This window comes from Calidris pugnax, unplaced genomic scaffold, assembly GCF_001431845.1.
Source record: "Calidris pugnax isolate Ruff unplaced genomic scaffold, ASM143184v1 scaffold14, whole genome shotgun sequence".
Taxonomy (NCBI): domain Eukaryota; kingdom Metazoa; phylum Chordata; class Aves; order Charadriiformes; family Scolopacidae; genus Calidris; species Calidris pugnax.
The window spans coordinates 8,077,577-8,096,570 of NW_015090793.1; the positions used below are offsets into that span (position 1 = coordinate 8,077,577).

The 18,994-nt window shown below is 37.6% G+C and overlaps 1 protein-coding gene across 5 annotated transcripts in view; it reads right to left on the reverse strand.

The window, feature by feature from the left end:
- The window catches only part of MAEA (macrophage erythroblast attacher), a 53,723-nt gene that overhangs the window by 24,468 nt on the left and 10,261 nt on the right, over positions 1–18,994 (reverse strand). For all 5 annotated transcript variants that reach the window (XM_014966817.1, XM_014966820.1, XM_014966819.1 and 2 more), the window contains 2 exons: positions 11,766–11,948; positions 7,848–8,051 (listed from right to left, as the gene is read on the reverse strand). In XM_014966817.1, coding sequence (XP_014822303.1) covers positions 7,848–8,051; positions 11,766–11,948 — 387 coding nt within the window. The remainder of the gene's footprint in view (positions 1–7,847; positions 8,052–11,765; positions 11,949–18,994) is intronic.

An 18,994-nucleotide genomic window follows, 5' to 3' on the forward strand; every position in this document is an offset into this window, starting at 1 on the left:
TCAATTCTACCTGGTTATCTTCGAAAGACCCCAGTGACTTAAATTGACTGATTATCTGTCAGAAGACTATGTCTTTATATAACATTAGGAGATGTTCATACTTCTTTTGGTAGCTGGTTCTAGCAATGCAATCACGTTCTAACCTTCTGTCTGATTTCAAACTTGAATTTTTCTGACTTCTGATTCTGTGTACTGTTTTCTCCCTGTTTCTGCACTAGATTATGAAGTTCCTTGGTATATGGTTTTTGCTCTCATACCTAGCAAAAGCACCTACCCCCTTATATTTTCCAGTCATCTCCTTCCAATTTTCCTAACAGCTTTCCTAAGGTGTGGTCACCAAAACTATACATATTCTGGTACCAACGGCTCCAGGGCCAAATAAATACGAATGTTTCATCCGCCTACTTTTGCTCATGCACAAAAGCCACTTTGGTAGAGCCTCAGAGCTGCAAGCTGGCACTTGGGTTGGTTATTGGTGAGCTGTTTTCCCAATGCATCCTCTACTCTTGTCTCAGGAATTTTTGTAGCTCAACAAACAGCTTCACCTTATCCAGCAGCACATTTTATCATGTTAAGCACAATAATAAATTACTTCACTAGAGCAATGCGACAAAGTCTCTAGAGCTTAAGATGCATCATTGGGGAGGGAGAAAAAAAGCCTCTGGTATTAGTTCTACCTTGGCCATTTTCTGTTGAGGCCTCTTCTAGCAGAGGAAAGGCAACTAATCCTTTGCCAGTTGAGAATGAGCCCTGTAGCATCAGTCTATATTAGCAGCTACACACATTCACCAAAAAAAAAAGTGAACTCCTGTCATCTAGTATTGTAATAAGCAAACATTTAAAATGTAAAGTAACATTTACATTCTGAAGGAATGCCTGGCAAGAAAATGTACAACATGAAAAATCTCAGAGGCATAACTGAAACCAAATCTCTTCTATATCTAGGCAACCTACAGGTGGTAACACCATTCTCCCTTTAGATAAAATTTCAATTCAAGAATCTTTCTTGAATCACTAGTCTTTCAGGCTAAGTATTTTGTAATAAATTAGCTCTGTTATGATACACTATAGGTAACCCATTTTGTCTAAAAAGACTGAAAAAACCCAGACATTCAACATCACAGCACACTTCATGTTGGCCTTTGAAGTGACAAATGATTTGTAATGAGAAAGTTTGTTATTCTGCATCGATCTTGACTATTTCCCATTTACATAATTCTAATTCCCAAAGATGCTTGAGACAAACTGCAGATGTAAGGCTGTTCAGGAATTACAGCACTTTGAAATTCAGATGAACACACCCAGACATTCATTATACCAATCTAGTGAAAGTTGCCATGCCTACGCTACAGGCAGCCAAAACACATCTAAAGGAGTTTGAGTTGCTTGTCTATAGCCTAGTACTGCAAGGTAACTCAAAACAGCACAAGTTAACATCCTGGCACCTTTAAATAAGCCAGTGTAGGAGTTCCTTCACATGTAGCTTTCTCAAACATCTCTAGTGTGGGAACAGCAAGTCATAAGAGAGACACAAATAGCTCCAGACAAAAGGCACCTTTTGCCATTCAGCCCACATTTAGTCAGCTTGTCTGTGTTGTGTATGACAGTGAAGCAATGAATACATTCAAGCATTATGCAGAATATTATTTACCTATTTAAAATTGAAGTGTTATTAATATAAACTTGTTTTGAAGAATTAATTTAATACGTATTTGTGTGTTTGCCTACAAGCCATTCTTGGACTACATGTCTTAACAAGGAAGATTTCTAAGGGTACAATGGTATGATTGTTTAAAGAAGTACTTATTCAGTTTTTACCTTTAAGATTGTATGGCTTCCTTCACTCAAACATAAGCTTTTCTAAATTTTTTATTTCTCATTGAAGCAATCACATATTACTGACATTCATCATGCTCAAGTATTAATAGTATACTGATCAAATGCTCTTGAACTGTATTTATGTAGCTTAAATCTAGATTTGTTTCACTCAGATTTTTTTTTTTAAATAAGTTTCACTCTAGACTTAAGTTTTCACTCCTACTTCACCTAACCTTGTAAGTTAAATCTGAATAGCTATTTCAGGGTTTCAGGGAGAAGACTGGTAGAATATAGCCATATCAAACAAAGCACACGCTTATTTCTTCCATGTATATATACTACTATCAGTCTGCTATGGCAATACTCTATTTGTTCACAAACTGGCAAGCAGGTCTCGCAGTGTTAAAAGACTCAGTGGAGTCTCAGAGATCACTCTCCAGAAACACAGAACTGTTATTATATATTACCTGCACATTCCTCCTGACATGCAGATCTGCCTGCGGTTGTGGACATTCACTGACCACAGAATGCCTTTGTCCTGCACATCCTTCAGAGCAAGAATACCAGCTACACAGGCATAAGAAACTTTCAGCTTCTAAAATACGGAATATGGAACTTTCCTTAAAAATCCAAGCAGTTATGGGTTCTATACCATCTGCTCTCCTCTGTCAGCCACGAAGAGGTGAGCTTCAGAGAGACCTAAGCAAACCCAAGTCTATCACATTTTGATTGAAATAGTACTCTTAGTGTGCATTTTTCATTCACTTTTTGAGTTAAGACTGAATACTGTTCCTGTTTGTGATGCTTAGATGTGCAGGTCATTTTCCATCTCCCATTTTTTTGAGAGAGTTATCAAGCAGGAACAGTTATTCAGGGAAAGGATGAGTTAAAAAAATGGTAGCTTCAGAAAGATTTTTGCCCCATAACAGAGAGAGAAATCATTCAGCAATATTCTACTGAGGTCCCAGCTGAAGGATCCATTTCATAATGTTGCGGAACACTTCAATAAAGCAAGGAAAGAACCTTTAACTTTGGGGTTGAAAAAAGGAACAATTATGCCCAATAGTACAAAGAAGAGATCAGGCACTTGGTTAAAAACCAAGGAAGCCTGACTTGAAGAATTCAAGTTTCTTTTATTCCAAAGGACATCAAATAAGATTTCATGACTTTCTGTAACAAAATTAAGATGATAGAACACACCTGAATTTGTTGCAGGTATCCTTCCTAATACTCAGGCTAATCCACTCAAAATGGTTTCCAGATTATTAAAACTGAAGCTGCGTTTATGCAGTAGAAAACAGGAAGAACTGGACCAAATTGGAGAAAGGGAAAAACAAAAGATAATCGGCTTTTGTAGTGACTACTATTCCTTTCATTTATACTAATCAAAATTGCTTTTGAAAAATATATATTTACTATAGCAGTTTGAAAGACAGTGAAATATTTTCAGAATGGCTTTGCAATCTCTGCCCTATTTTGATATTCTCCAGGGAAAAACTGTTACCACAGATTTAGAAATTCCACTCGAGAAGGAAACCATTGACAAAACCTGAAGATCTGAACTCCCACTTCAAGGAAACTTATCTTTTTAGGACTGCTGTCAGTTGGTTTAACACTGCTTCAAGTGTCAGGAAGCCCTTCTAATACAGGTGCATGTTTAGAACAGTCATATGTCTAGACAGATTTTTTTTTTTCCTCAATATTTCTCAAAAGCAAAAAAGCACACTGTGGAATTAATGCAAGTGGCTAGTTAACTATCTTTGAAGGATGATACACCTATTTAATTCCTGATCTAAGAACATTAATTTGCAAAACTTTGATTGGCATGCATAATCTGTGATACAAGGTCAAGTTAACCAGTCTTAAGCTATTTGAAAGAGTTATTTCAACTCAAGCTTTCTTTTATACCTGCACCCTTTACAGAGCCACTGCCCACCCTCCCCGGGGTATAGTAGTTCTGTCCCTCAGTGCTTTATAGATTTCTAAGTCACTTGCTCCTCACCCTAACATGCAGACACTTGGTTTAAATTGAATCTGTTCTCAGGAAAAACATTGCCACTTCTACAACATTTGTACAGTATGGGCATTAAGGCAAGGACATATACTCTTTTACTAAAATAAACTAAGCAAAGACAGAGAGAGGATTATAGTATATGAGAGAATGGCAGCTTCAGAATCTGGGTTTGTTTTCATTCGTATAGTCAAAAATCACTATGGCTATAACATAGGAAAGCACATATGGACACTATTTTTTTTTTCCTTTTTTCTTTCTAGCCAATTAAAAACGGGGCTAGAAAAACCACGAAATTTAGAAAACAATCACCCCCAAGAACAGGAAACAAAACACTACATAACTAACCTAATTATAAAACAGCTACAAACAGCACGCAACTTCCTACTCAAACACCACATTTCCAAAACTAGATTTGCCTATCAATTAATGGCACAGAAATGAGATAGCATTTAATGTAGCAGAACATGGAATAGCCAAGTTTAAGTTAACAGACAACCCTGCCAGCCAGCTGAATACATGAATCTGTAGATGAAAATATGCATTTTTATATTGGTGTTGCACTCCAAGGTCATAATAGAGTCAAAATAAGATCATTAAGTGTAACAAGCTGATACTGATGAGCTTCATTTGTATGCAATAACAAAAACTTAACATCTAGTTTATATCTTCAACTGAAACTGTTTTTCACATCATTAGGGAGCCAGAAGATAGCAAGAAAAAAGTACACAATAGAATCCCTTCCACCCCATATTTACTTTGGCACAAACATGACATTTCTGTCCTTGACTGTCAGCTCTTATTTTAATATTACTCACATTTTGGTTTTCCTTCCCAAATAGCATTACTTTTCTTTAAAGACTTACCACACACATTACATGTTTGTAGTTTACTCCTCATATTGCCGTATAACATTATGCTTTATACATGCCACACGCCAGAAGTTATTCCTAACTCAAGCTAGTTCATAACTCTAATACTTAAACTTCCCTATAATTTTTCACATCCAGCATTTCTTTTCATAGCTGTTTGCTTCCTAGTTTATAACCATGGCTGTTAAGTGCTTATCTTCCATGACAAGAATTCAAGATCATCATTCCTGTGAAGGTAGTTAATTTAGAAAGCAGACCAGAATTTGTCACAGCCTATCAATAACTATTAGAATTGGACACTATGGTGCACAGTCGATCTTTGAGCAAATTATCTGCTGTGTATTACTGGCAAATATATAAATGATTTAATGGTTTGCTTTTGGTCACCAAAAGAGAATGCTGTTTCCACCCATGAAATACCTTAGCAGCTTTTCAGATCTCTTAGCATTCAGGAACTTAAAACAAGCAGGCTCAGACACGCTCCCAAGACTGGTCTAACAGCTACCAAAAGATGCTTAACCTAGGATCCACAAGCTATAACTGAAATGGAAAATGCCATTCAGCCTTTTCAAATAGTGGCAAAGGGCACTTTTAGCCATTTGGTCTGCAATCAGAAACAGAATCACAGAATGGTTGAGACTGAGACCTCTGGAGGCCGTGCAGTCCCCTTGGTAAAAGCAGGGTCATCTACAACAGGTTAGTTAAGACCCTTCCCAGTCCAATCTGGGTTTGAGTATCTCCAAGCACAGGGAGACTCCACACCCCGGTGTGCCTGCTGAGAAGCCCAGAATTAAATACAGCACTGCAGATGGGTCTAACCAGAGTTGAGTAGAGGGGCTGGATCACCACCCTTCCCCTGCTGGTGATGCTCATCCCAATGCAACCCACAGTGATGTTGAGTCTTCTCTGCCACAAGAACGCATTGCTGAGTCTACATTCAACTTGTCTACCAGCCTCACCTTTTTTCCAGGTTCTTACTAGGGTATAGTGCCTACCCAGTGGTAGCAATATTGTCCTGATATATATAAAAAAAAATAAATCAAGTAATAGACATTATCAGATTCACTATACAGCAACTATACCATATTTTGAAATCTCTACAGCAAAGTTACATTATTAAGCATTAGAGAACATTTCAATGCTCATATCCTTCAGCAAGAAAGGAACAAGAACACCCTAGAGAAGTTGTCTTATTAAACCAGCAAAACCACAAATTCTGTATAACAATCAAGTCTCAGTATCTTACCGTTGTAAAAGCTGTTCAGAATGAGTATTACCATATTGTAGGAAAGACTGAGCACAAAATTGAGAGACTGATGGAAGTCTATCCTCATTTAGCCAAAAGGTAAACTTTGAGTAAAATGGGTAATTTTAGCAAACTAGAAGAAATATGGCCTCCGTGCATTCAACATGTGCAACTGAGTTCTGTGTTATTCAAGTTACTCTGATGTTATGCAAATAAAAATACATAGGCTTGAAGGTAGAAGTTAAATAAGTTAAATAGTTAGAAGTTAAATAAGCTTATTTAATTCTTTTTTTAAACACAAAAGTTCCTATTTGGCAAACAATGAAAAGCTTTAAGGCTTCACAAGTGAGGTGCTTCATACCACAGGGTCTCGCAATGTATAGTGACAGACTTCCATGCTCATGTCTCAACTAAAGCTGAGCATTACTTAATCAGGCACAACAAAACTTGCTATGAAAGTGAAAAATATTTCCATAGTGCTTTTTCAGCAGACCAAGTAGGTATGGTAACAAGATGACTCAGTAGGAGATGAGCTCCCACTCAAAACAGAGGGAAACATCTACCAGAAGTGGAAGAGCTGCTGACCATTCAGCTACAGTTATTCCAGAATAATTGTATTTTCTGATTCACGTGCACAGGCTATTTTTAGTGCAGCACAGCAAACTCTTCAGCAAATTTCTTCAGGACTATTTTCTATTAATAGGTTGAAACCCACTTCCCCTCTCCTTTCCATTCAACCTCTACTTGCTGTTTCCTTTTTGGTATTTACCGAAATCACTGCTGGTTGAACAGGATCAGACTGATAAAGCAGCGAGGAGTAAGAGAGGTGTGACAGATACCATCCTTGTACAAGACAAAGAACAGGTACATATGCTGTTATTTCACACCAGTAACAAAAATCTCTTCCCCTTAACTAGATCAGAAAGATGTGTTCAACCATGTCACCTAAGAAAGGCAAAGCACAGAACTCATATAATACAACTGAACCCTCAGCACCTTTTATCTTTATAGGAGAAAGATTTTAACCAGAAAAGTTGCATACCTTGTAGAATCAGGAATATCAGAAGAACTTAAGATTCAAGAATCACTGAGGATCAAATAGCAAATGCTACCTAAAATCAGCAAAGCATTATTTCTCTAAATAAACAGCAAGTTCTTAAAGAATCAGTTTTAATGCCCTTGTGGCTGTCAGGATTCGTTGCTCTGCATAAAGCTACAAGGTGCACAAACTCCATACACTTCACAAGCAATTATGAGATAGAAGCAAAACAAACTAGATAACCAGGGAAAAAGGAAAGTGACAAGCACAGAATTGTAAACAGTGAAATAAGCAAACCAGCAAAATATATCTATGGACCATGCAAGATACACTGGCTACTAAAAATCCCAAATTGTATGAAGATTTGTTTTCCAAAGTATACGCCAGCTTTCCACTCGATGCATTAAATAATAGCATGATACAATAAAACAGTTGCTCCTGCAGTCAGCACACGCTATTCTGCTCAGTCTGGTCACCTACAGATACCATCTAAGTGTGGCTAGACAGATGGGAAGATCCACCAACTGCTTAATCAGCAGCCTAAAGGCCTCTAACAAGAAATTCTGTATGCCATCTGAGAATTATTCTAAGTTTTAATAGGGCAAGGTGTTTATCTAAAAGCATTTAATTTGTGACTAAAAGTTAGGCCTTCAATTTGGCTTATTTAACACATCAAAATACAATTTATGTCAAGTAATGAGAACAAACTCAGGCCTAGAAAGATTAACAGATAAGCATTAGCAATAAAGGCATGTTAGTACATAAAAATAGCTGATACAGTGCTAAAGCAGCTTCTTGTTATTTGCCAAGTTCCTCTTTACTACCGCTTCATTAGTAAGTTAAGTGCATATTGCTACCAACCTCAATACCACTTTGTCTTGCTAGTTTTACAGCCGTATTGTAGTAGCCACAACGTAAAAGATGTTCCACCATCATACGATCCATACGTTTCTTCTTCCACATGTTTGCAGCAGCTGGCTGGTCACTACTATGTTCTTTCAGATGTTCAATCCTACGTTTGCAGAGTTTTGCACTTTCATCTTCAGCCTGGATTGATTCAACTGCCTAAAAAGTAAAAATGAACAGGAACAAATAAGAGCTATATCTTTTCAATTTGCTTTTAAAGCAAAACACAGTAAGAATTGTTTGTAAGCATTCTTTGCATATTACACAGTTACTCCCAATAGTGTTTGGGAGTTTCTAATTTATTTAGAACGATGTTTCCTATGGCAGTGCATAAGTTTCAGCTGGTCCAGTTCAGAGATATTCTTGCACATAAATAAGTTTTGATGTATTTAATATTACGAGTATACGCATTTTTCTGCTTAACGTGCAGTTAGTCCAAAACCCGCAATGTATCAACCACAGCAGGAGCTGCTGTAACAGTCTGCAAAGACCTTTGTGAAGGTTTGCAGTCATCTGGTCCAAACAGTTGAAAAATCATGAATTTCCACCTCTAACCTATGCATGGCTTCTTCCTTAAGCAGCTGTCCTATTCAATTAGTTCTACGGAGGAGTGATGCAGAGTAAACCCACATTACTTCTAACACACTGGAGCCATTTTAATCAGTCATGCAATAATAAAAATTAAAGAAACATTTGGCCCCTTGGCACCTTTAATTCAAGGATCTTAGAGGATTCAAGGATCTTTTTCAAAAATTACCAGCTTTTATTTACTTATTTATTTTACTCACCTCTGCTTCTCTGGAAACATGGATCTACTGTTAGGAAAACAAATTTGTCCAGAGGAAGCAGAATGACTTTGTTTTGGGTTTTGTTTTGGTTTGGTTTTTGTTGTTGTTTTTTAGTTGGTTGGTTTGGGGTTTTTGTTTTTGGTGTTTTTTTTAAAGCCAACAGATTGGCATGTCCAGTGCAAAACACACACCACAAAATATCTCCACAATATTTTTTTTTTTTCTAATTAAGAACACACAGTCATGTCAACTTATTTTCCTTCTGCCTTCAAGTTATATGGCTGATTAGTTATGCTGCAAATTTTAACAGGCAATTTTGTTACAGACATGATGTAATTCAATGCTCGCTGACTCAGTATACAGCATGTGACAGTTGTGGGTCATGCCAGGCTACAGAACACAAGAAAGCCCGCAGTACTTTTATATGCTTGCTAAGGTAAAAGCAAACCAGAAGACAATGGAGGTTTAGCTCCTTTCCCATCTGCCGTATATCACTAGTGATGCAATTTCAGGTTGAGTTGTCTTTACTTGTGGTGACTTTAGGCTCGCTGGCTTGTGTTTGAATAACTGCACAGCTATGGGAACTAGAAGGTCCATGCGGGTTTGCCAACCAAGTATAAACCAAATAACCAGGCTGGATTTTGGCAGCCCACTTTGCACCCCACGCTGGCACAGCTACCTTCCCAGTACTCAAGCTATTCTGGCTACAGCAGCACCCTTGGATAACAGCTCCAGCAGCACAGGTTGATTCTAATTGCTTTTACCATACATGACCATTTACAGACTTCTTCTGGAAGGATCAATATTTGATAAACAAAATCAAATAAATGAAAGTTTGTGCAAGAAAAGCCTACTGAGCATTTGCCCCGACTACACCTGACTCTGATCTGGCCCTTGATGCCAAATTCAAGTATCTAAACCCCTAGTCACTATATGAGGCAGTTTTCAACTAAAATTTCTGTAAACATCTATAGCTGGAGTTACTTTTATTACTGAAGTCTGATTTACTTCTATTGCTGAGTCTCACTTTATTTTGTAACATATGGTTTGGAGACCAGTATTTTGTTTAAGTTATAAACTGAGTCTTTTCCTATTTAGCAAGAAAATACTAACTCAAGCCAAAACTCACTTTCACTTGTTAGATGTCTGCAGTATTATCAGACGTGAAGGCAACCTTAAGAATTATTCTGACTACCACTAGGAAAATTCAATGCAGGTTGAATCCCTTCTCATTCCAAAAGGCTCTCCTTATATGGTTTTGTAGCTGGACTTTTACAGCTCTTGCTGTTTTTTTGATCCTTCTTGTGCATTCAGAAAGGCTACAGACCCTTTTCAAAATTCTCTGAAGCAAGTCTATCTGGACTTACCCTGCTGGACATTAATAGAACTTGAGGGAACAACCATATTAAACAGGATACAAAAGGGAAAACACAAAGGCTTAGGTTTCCTGAGGATCATTTTCAGAACCCAAGAAACCTGCTGTGTTCAAAAAGCTCTTTTTTAAGAGCGATTAAGGTGTTAAATAAAGGAACCATCTAATTCTATTATGGCCATCTCAGCAGTTCATCAGATCCTTGTCTAAACACAGGAAGAAACAGAGATCCCACATGGGTCCAAAGGCCCTAAAGAAAACAATCATTTTGCTCGGGGCAAAGATTACAGAGAAGACAGTTGGAGTTGAGGGTTTGGAGCAGAAACAAGACCTTTGTATTTCAGAAGACTTTTACTGTTAAACAGATTTTTTTGCCTTTTGTTCTGAGAAGCTATAAGATTCCCCACAGTCTTTCAGGCAGTCAAAAACAAATGAGCAATTACACTAAAATGGAGCCTTGCACCCAAAACATTCAGCAATGCCTTCAGACACACCCCCACAGTCAGCAAAGATTTAACAAGTAAATAACTTACTCCTCCACATCATTACTACACACCTACAAGCAAAATCTAACACCTCTTGCAGAAATAGCAGTAATTTCTTTCTCTGTGAGAGAAGTGAAGAAAACATATCTTTCAAGACTTCTATGTCTCACAAACCAAAGATGAAAATAGCAATTAGATTTATGAAGTCTTTAGCAGAACAGCTTTTCAACACCTAGCTGACCTGTTCAAGCAGAAAACCCCAAATCAACATACATGACAGTGTTATTTTCATGATACAAACCTCCAAGGTATTTTGACGCTTCACTTAATATAGTCTCAAGATTTATATCTGTTGGCTATTTCATTTAAGTTTTAATGAAATGACTCTGTTACCATTTGCTTCATCTATTTATTTTTAGAGAAGCACTGCTCTAAAGCCAGGCAAGAGAGCTATTTTCATTTTTCTGCAAGATTTGTTTCAAGTAAGTGTTCTGATGAGTCTCAAGATGAGTAATATTCCCATCCAAAATAAGGATGCCTTATACTATATAGTTTACGTTTTTAACTCACTCTTCTTAGAGGTGGTAAAAGCATAAATGTTTGGCTGCATTTCATTAAAAATGTTCAAGCTTAACAGCTAGAAGCAGGTTATCCTGCTAAACTTTGTTTAAAATGCTTTTAGTAGTATTCCCTAGGAACCTTCCAACTTGCAAGTTTAGCGTTTACAGAAAATGTTCAAGTAACAATCCAGGACAACTTGCACCTTCTTCTGCAAAGAGCCCTCACCACTGCATACAACTACACCCACTCCCCCTGAAACTGAAACATTTTTCAGACTCATCTTCTACCTGCTGTTGCTCCTCAAATGATCAATTAACGCAACTTCACAAGCCTTTCCATTAGACAAGCAGGAATTGATACAAAGCAATTCAGTTTGCTACTTTTTATGTGGGTAGAGAAATTCTTTTTCAGCGTCATAAATATGTATTAATTTTACCTTTAACAGAGGTTTGTTAAACTTAGTCATGGAACACCAAGTCATGTTTCATAAGCACAGAGAAACAAGATGCAGTAAGTTTTGGTGTTTTGCTGTGCATTCTAAGGCCTTTGTTTACAGTGACAGTAATATCTATATCTTGAAAGGAAAATCCAAGCAAACAGCATTGCAGAAAACTACTTCTGTTAACTTTGCAAAGACAAAGCAATCGCAAGGTAGAACATCACTTACCTTTCGTTTCAGAACACTGAGTTTTTCAACTACTCCATCCAGGAGACTAACAACTGAATCCACAGCAGGACAACTGCTCAGCGTCTTCTCCAGCTCTGCCACCACCATTGTAACGTGGCTGGTCTCTCGATCAATGTTTTTCTGTGCAGCTCGAAACCGTTTGTTCAGTGTTTCATATGGCACCTAAATAAGAAATATCAAGTCATTAGAATTTCTATACTAAAAAAGTCAGGTCTTCTAGAGTTTAAAGAAACTGATGATTTTATCTGATATAGTCAGAAGAACACCTAGGTTCCAGGACACTAGAGGACACTGAACTTGAGTTCATATATCAAAGCTCTTATTTAAGCCCTCTCAGCAAGGAGCTAACACTTCAAAGATGAAAAAAACAGCGTCAGGAAATAAAAGCTGGCAGATTCTTTTCTGATACCAGTTTCACCTATTCTGCTTTGACTGTAGCAAGCACTGATGGAAACAGTTCAGGGAGAACAGAAAGCAAAGACAAATGTGTATCTAAAAAAGGAAAGCTACAAGTTAACTACCACTAAGTGATCATCCTTCAGAAGATGGCTTTTTAACTTTACATTTTTTTCCTCAAAGAGTTAATAAAAGAAAAGAAAGTTACCTTTGAGAAAGCATGTATAACACATATTGGCTATTGAAAAATTTATACATAGTACACCACTGGTTATTCAGGATATCTAATAGGTCTCCTACCTATATCTGCTCATGAAGGACTACTTTTTAATATTAATTCCAGTAGGACTATAATGAATGCTAAGAGAAACTCCATGTAAGTTTTCTTCATTTAGTAAAAAAGTCTACACTGTATGACTAAGTTTGTTAAATTCCTCCAAAGCTCCGTGCTTTAGCTTAGAGGTCTCCTGTCCTACTTGTCCCACACCTTTGTAGGACAGCCATATCAAAACTGTTATTGATGGCCATTAAGGATACATATATGGGAGTAATCTACAGCCTAGTCAAATTTTAGGGTACTAAATGATTTGGGGAAAGTTTATTGTAAACGTTAAGCTACTTCATGTTGCTTCCACTACAGTGACAGCATCAGCAATTTTGACATGAAGTTCTATTACTCCATGGAAACAGGAATTTTAGAATTAAAAACATTCCAGTGTCATACACTTAATTCATTCTTTTATCTTGAAAAAAAATCATGAGAAGTTCCTTCAGGTAGTTATGATAATCTTGATTGCTTTTCCATTAATCAAAGGCACAATTTAGCTAGCAATCAGATTACACATATTAAAGGTAAAACAGGAAATGCAAATCAGTGTTCTGTTTGGTACATATCACGTATATGTTTGATTACATATCTTTCAAGTATATCACTTCTAATCAATTATATCAAGATTGCCTCCATTTTCTTCCTTCTAGTCATTTGCATGCAAGAAAGGATCCCCAGGGTCCAGTCTCCTTTTGGGCTCTATTAGGAGAGAGGTTACTACATAACCATTGCAATTCACAATGAGAGATGCACTGATAAACTGTTTAGGTTCACAGTAAGGATGATGAGCCAAAGTACTTGCTTTCCAAGACTCTGTATGACCTACAATAGGTTGCTCTTATTTGTAATAGAAGTGTAACACAAAGATACTCCTGATAAGATATGAAAAAGCTCCTCTTCCTCTCAGAAAGAATTAAATGATCTATTGAACGTTTTTTAGTGTCTCAAACTAAGATCTAAACAAACGACAGAACAAGCCTTTACCACAGGAAGTACCAAGCTAAAACAATTATTATTTTCCTTATGCATCCTCCCCTAAAATCTCAGCACCACCACTCCTCCCCCAAACTCAAACCACATAAAACATCACAATTAATAGTCTTCAATGCTTCATTATTTCTCTATATAACCACCCTTTCTTCCATCTTTAGCTCTTATCTCCCTTCTCCATTTTCACAAAAAAAGATGAAAGGTTTTGAAAACCCAAAGATAGAATGGGTGGTTTGGGAGGGGCATTATTTTGACATCTGCTTTTAAGCATGGAAGCTTGTTTCCAAGTCCAAGAAATTATGCCAGGCAGCATTCAAACAACTTCTTCCTTTCCCCTGCGCTGCACTTTTCTTACTACTCATTGAAGAACATGTTTCCTTCAGTTACTTGCATCTACTGGATTTACTTTCTGCAAGTACTTTGCTAATCAGCTTTCCACACCACGCTGAAAAGCTACATCAGTCAAGACTTTCATAAGCTACTATTGATTTGAGGTATCTGTCTGACCACAAAAAAGTGTTTTTGTTACGTTTTGAGCAGTCAGTTGAACTGGACACACAGATCTAGTCAGTTTTAGAAAAAAAAATAATCTTAGCTTTAATCTCCCTTTTCCCTAGTTTCTTATCTGCACACAAGAGCAATAACACTTCCGTTTCCCATGCTCTGTCTCTTTAGCGTGCAAATTCCTGGCACAGTCTGTGTTCATATGACATTTAGAACAATTGGACTTTCAATTTCAGCTGGCATCATTATATATCATTTAACTGTGTCTAGGTGCAATAGATTTTGAATCTTGTCGTATCCATTTTTTTTCTCCCCCCAAAATGATCTCAATCTCCTTTGTGGAAAAGGCTAGGAGTTGAACTGTTTTACTAACACATACTCTAAAAGTAAACACAAATACAAATATTGCTAAACATAATTTTAGTGTACTATAACAATAGAAATGACTTTAAAGGTACAATAAAAATATTTGCACAACTGAAACCGAAAAACCTCTTTACCAGAGTTTTTCATAATTTGTATGGGCACTTACTATAGAGCCAGAAGTTTTTACACAATATTTGTAATTGTATACAGGTACAATTGTATTACACTCACTTTACAAGACTAGATTCTACGAATGCCAAAGTTAAGAAATTGCAACCACTACCTTCCTTATTGAGAAAGCATCTTATCTAGACTCTGCATCTTGATCCACTGGTTCTTTTGTTAATCATACAGCTCCTACACTCCAAAACAGACTCAGCTCCCCAGTACTGGCTTGGTTTACCACAGAACTATTCAAAAGTTAACATACCAATAAGATTTTTTGGTTTGTGTGTTGTTTTTTTGTTTTTTTTTCTCCAATAATGAAAATAAGCAGAAGGAAAACATAACAAAAGAATGCTCTGGAAAAATGTAATTCTAAAAAAATCTTAATTATGGTTCACTTTTATTTTCAGGTACCATAGTGACACCAAAGTTTTTGGACTAAGAGACAGCTGCACAATTTGCATATCATTAGCTGCCACCAGCCTACTAGAGACTTTTTTTACTGCCAGTACCATTCTGTGACCAAGCCTGGATTATACAGTTATCCTTTAAGGACAAGAGTGACCTACAGAACTCAGCCTAGGGAAGTTATTCCTTAAGAAAAAAAGATAAGCAGCTACTAAACATTGAAAAAAAAATTGAAATAAAGCAGCAAGAACTGATGGGAAGGTATTGTGTAAAAAGCACCTTACCAACTTGCCCTACTCATTAGAGCTTGAAAAACCACACCTCAGTTGGCTCAACCATGAACATACAGAAGGATGCAAAAGAGAGATGTAAAATATTAGTGGGCATTTAAATACAGTGTTACTAAATAGATTCTGCTTCTTCTGTTCATCAGCATCCACAGCTGCAGACACATTACTCAACTTAAGCATTTACTAATACAGGTCAAACTTAAAAGTAATGAAAAGGAATTTGACTTAAGCTACAACCACCTACGCAAGAGGTAAAGTTACAGTGACAAAAGCTTTTCCAAGATCAAAATTTTGCTACTGTGATGTGAAGGAAAGTCCACTTGACTGGAGGCAAGTGTAGCGTGACTGTTTCCAGGTGCTAAGCACTAACAGCGAGGCAGAGAAAACTGAATAACCTGATCCATGCATTATTTCATTTCAGGAGTTACTTCACTCTGACTTTAGAAAGCCAGAAAACTCTGGTGTGCTGTCCCAGAACATGCTCTGACAACCTCTAGCTGTGGAGACAAGACTCAGGAGAGAATCCTTCTGGGTCTAAAAGCTTGAACTGATGGAAGAGGAGGAAGGACTGCCATGAGAGGTATACCTTGGTTGTTCAGTTAGTGGACGGAGCAGAAAACAGCAGAGCTAAGAACGTCAGAGTCAGTTTTTAAGCTTACACTTAGGAACTCAACTGTTAGCTCTCTGGCCTTCAGCCTAAACATAGTTCTCTTCCAGCCCATGACTGCAAATAAGGTACCAAGGCAAGACCAACTAGTTCTGAAATAATGAAGTGGCTAAAACTGTTCAAATTGTGAAACCGTAGGTAATACTTCTTTTAATAAAGAAATTATTATTAATCAAATTTAACTTGAAATACCCTTAATTTTAGTGACGTTATCTACTAAATATATTTCCATCAAAATAAATATTTAACTAAGCCATTCATTACTAAGTGATACCATTTTCTTGATTTTTATGAATACATATTGAGACTACAAAAAAGCAAGTATTAACTACTTGCGTATATTGTATCATGATGGTTAGCAAACTGTATATACTTCCCAAGTGTTTATTATAAGTCTGTAAAAAAATACTTAAAGAAACATAAATAATATCAAGCTATTGATATTATTTATATTATTGATATATAAATAACATTGGTCAATCCTCAACACAGCATCCCATAAGACACACATACCTTTGTTTTTACATTCACTATCAACATTTTAATGAGATACATTTAGAAAACCTTAAGAAGAGAAGTATCTACCTGCACACTTAGTACTCCATTCATAAATTGAATATACAGAAACATATATATATAGGCTTTTCTCTATAGGCTCAGAGAAAATTGGCTTTAAAAAACATGCCATGAGAACACACCATCTATAGCCTTCAACGATATAGAAAGGGAGAGCAGAATGTGAAACATTTTCCCTTCAGAGAAGTTAATTAGTTACAATGATCAAAGCTGAAAAGTCTCCACTGCTTCAATAGTATTTAAGTTGGTAGGAATCAGACAACCAGACCGGACTTCTTATGCTGGTTTTAGCACCTTGAATTCCACTAAGCAGCTTAATGGCATCTCGAGAATGTGGCAATATTTTTGCCTTCACGCACACTCACAGCTTCCATGAGAGACACAGTCACCCACTCAGCACCAGGGGTTTCCAAACAAACTGAAGGCCTACACTGTTGAAGGGCTTTCTGCCTGAGAAAGTAAAAGATAACAAGAGAAACACGATTTGTGGCAAGATCTTCTTCACAGACGTGTTATAGCCCCTTCAGCCATGATAGAGGAAAAGCAGTCTGAGTCACAGCATCACGCATCCAGCACACGCTACCATCATGACCAACTGATACATCTGCTTTATTCAGCCAGTGTTCAATGTAATAAGCAATTGTAATTACAAGGGCTCTATAGAGAGCCCATCCTCCTTGCGCTCAGCATAAGGAAGATGAAGAAAAGCATCTACAGAATTGAGTTTGTGACCTAGCAACAACCAACAACAGAAAGCTTCAGTACCAAATGCCGCCTTCCTCTTTACTGATAAGGTCTTCTCCTAAGCCTTCCTCAGCAACTGAGTCTGGAGGGAGAGGCAGTATTCACACAAGAAGTCTAGAGCAAGCTGAGGATATACAGACACACAGGACCAGAAGGGAGGGAGCTCACTGATGACACCGCAAAGTTGCTGTCATCTCTGAAATGTCATGAACAGGGAAAGTCCTCAATGACTTAAAAGGGTAAGTTTCTTGTCCCTCTTCCAAAAAGAGAAGCTGAAAGATCATCGATACTCAAGCTGGTCTGTCTCATCGCAGTTCTTAGGAAAGTTATGGAAAAAAATGGAAGCTATTTCCAGGCTCATAAAGTTGTCTGGGAATTGCCAGGCTAGATTTGCTTGACAACACTGTTTGCTTTCAGTGATAAAATGACTACCCCTGAATGAGGAGCACACTGGTGGTGGCCTTTCATGCTATGCTTGACTCCCGAGGAATATTATTAGCTCCAACATATATGCCTTCTTTAACTACCTGCACTATGGTACAGAACACACAATCAGAAAGCTCAGAGGACAACAAACTGGTGGAATGCTTAATAGTGCTGGGTGGCAGAGCTGCCATTTAGAAGAAATGACAAGCTGGAGAAACACACAACTTCACAAAATGCAATTAAGGCAAAAAACAGCCCTGCACCTGGCACAAAACCACCACATCCATTAGCACAGGCTGTGGAATAACTGGCTAGGACCACTTCTGCAGAAAAAGACATTGAGGTTCTGATGGACAGCAGGTTTGACATGAGTCTTGTGGCAACAGACTCTTGCAGCAATAAAAGTTAACCGCATACCAGGCTGCATTAGCAAGACTAAAGGCAGCTCGTGGAGAGGAATAATTGTTCTCTGTGCTCAGCACTCATGCAGACTCACCTGGAACACTGAGTCTGGCCTCCAGGCCACCCCTCCAGCTTCCTTTCCTCCACAAAAGGAGAGAAGTTGACAAACTGGAAAGAGCCTAGAAGTCTACCACCATGATTTTAAGCTGATTGGAGGATACAAAATGCAGGGAGAGGCTGAGAGGCAGGCTTGTTTCACTTGTAGATGAGAAGGCTACAGGGAGTTGGGAACAGCACAATCTGATAGAAGTCCTCCACTACTTAAAGGTGAAGGCCACAGATAAGAGTTCACTAGACTTCTCAGAGTTACAGAGCAAAAAGGAAGAAGTCAGAATTGACAACTAGCAGCAAAATAATTTCAGCTGGACATAAGGAAAAAAATATTTTAACCTGAGAGTTGGTAAGAACTGAAACAGCAGCCCAGAAGGGGGTGGAGTCTCCACCCTTGGAAACTTTCATAACTAGGCAGAACCCTAAGAAAATTAAATTAGCTTTGAAATTAGCCCAGACTTCAGCAGAAGCCTAAACTACACTGTCTGCAGAGGTCCTTTCCTACTTTAATTTTATGAATTCATCTAGAAAGAGACTGGATCATAGCTGCCCATTGCTAATTTAGACACCAAACTCGCCTCCACTGGAAGATATGAATGGCCATACCAGGCAAGACCAAAAGTCCCTCCTCTGTCACTATTCTTTTCCTGACAATATCCAAAAAGGAGATGGCAGTTTGAAAAAAAAAAAAAAGGCAAGAGTATAAAGTTACTAATCCCAAGTAGTCTCTTTGGGCTTCTTGAGCCAGAGGTGGGAGTTTTATAGTAAAAACACCACAGGGTGTTTCTCTTCCATGAGCTCTGCTGGTTGTTGTTGACCTGTAGAATTTTAGCAT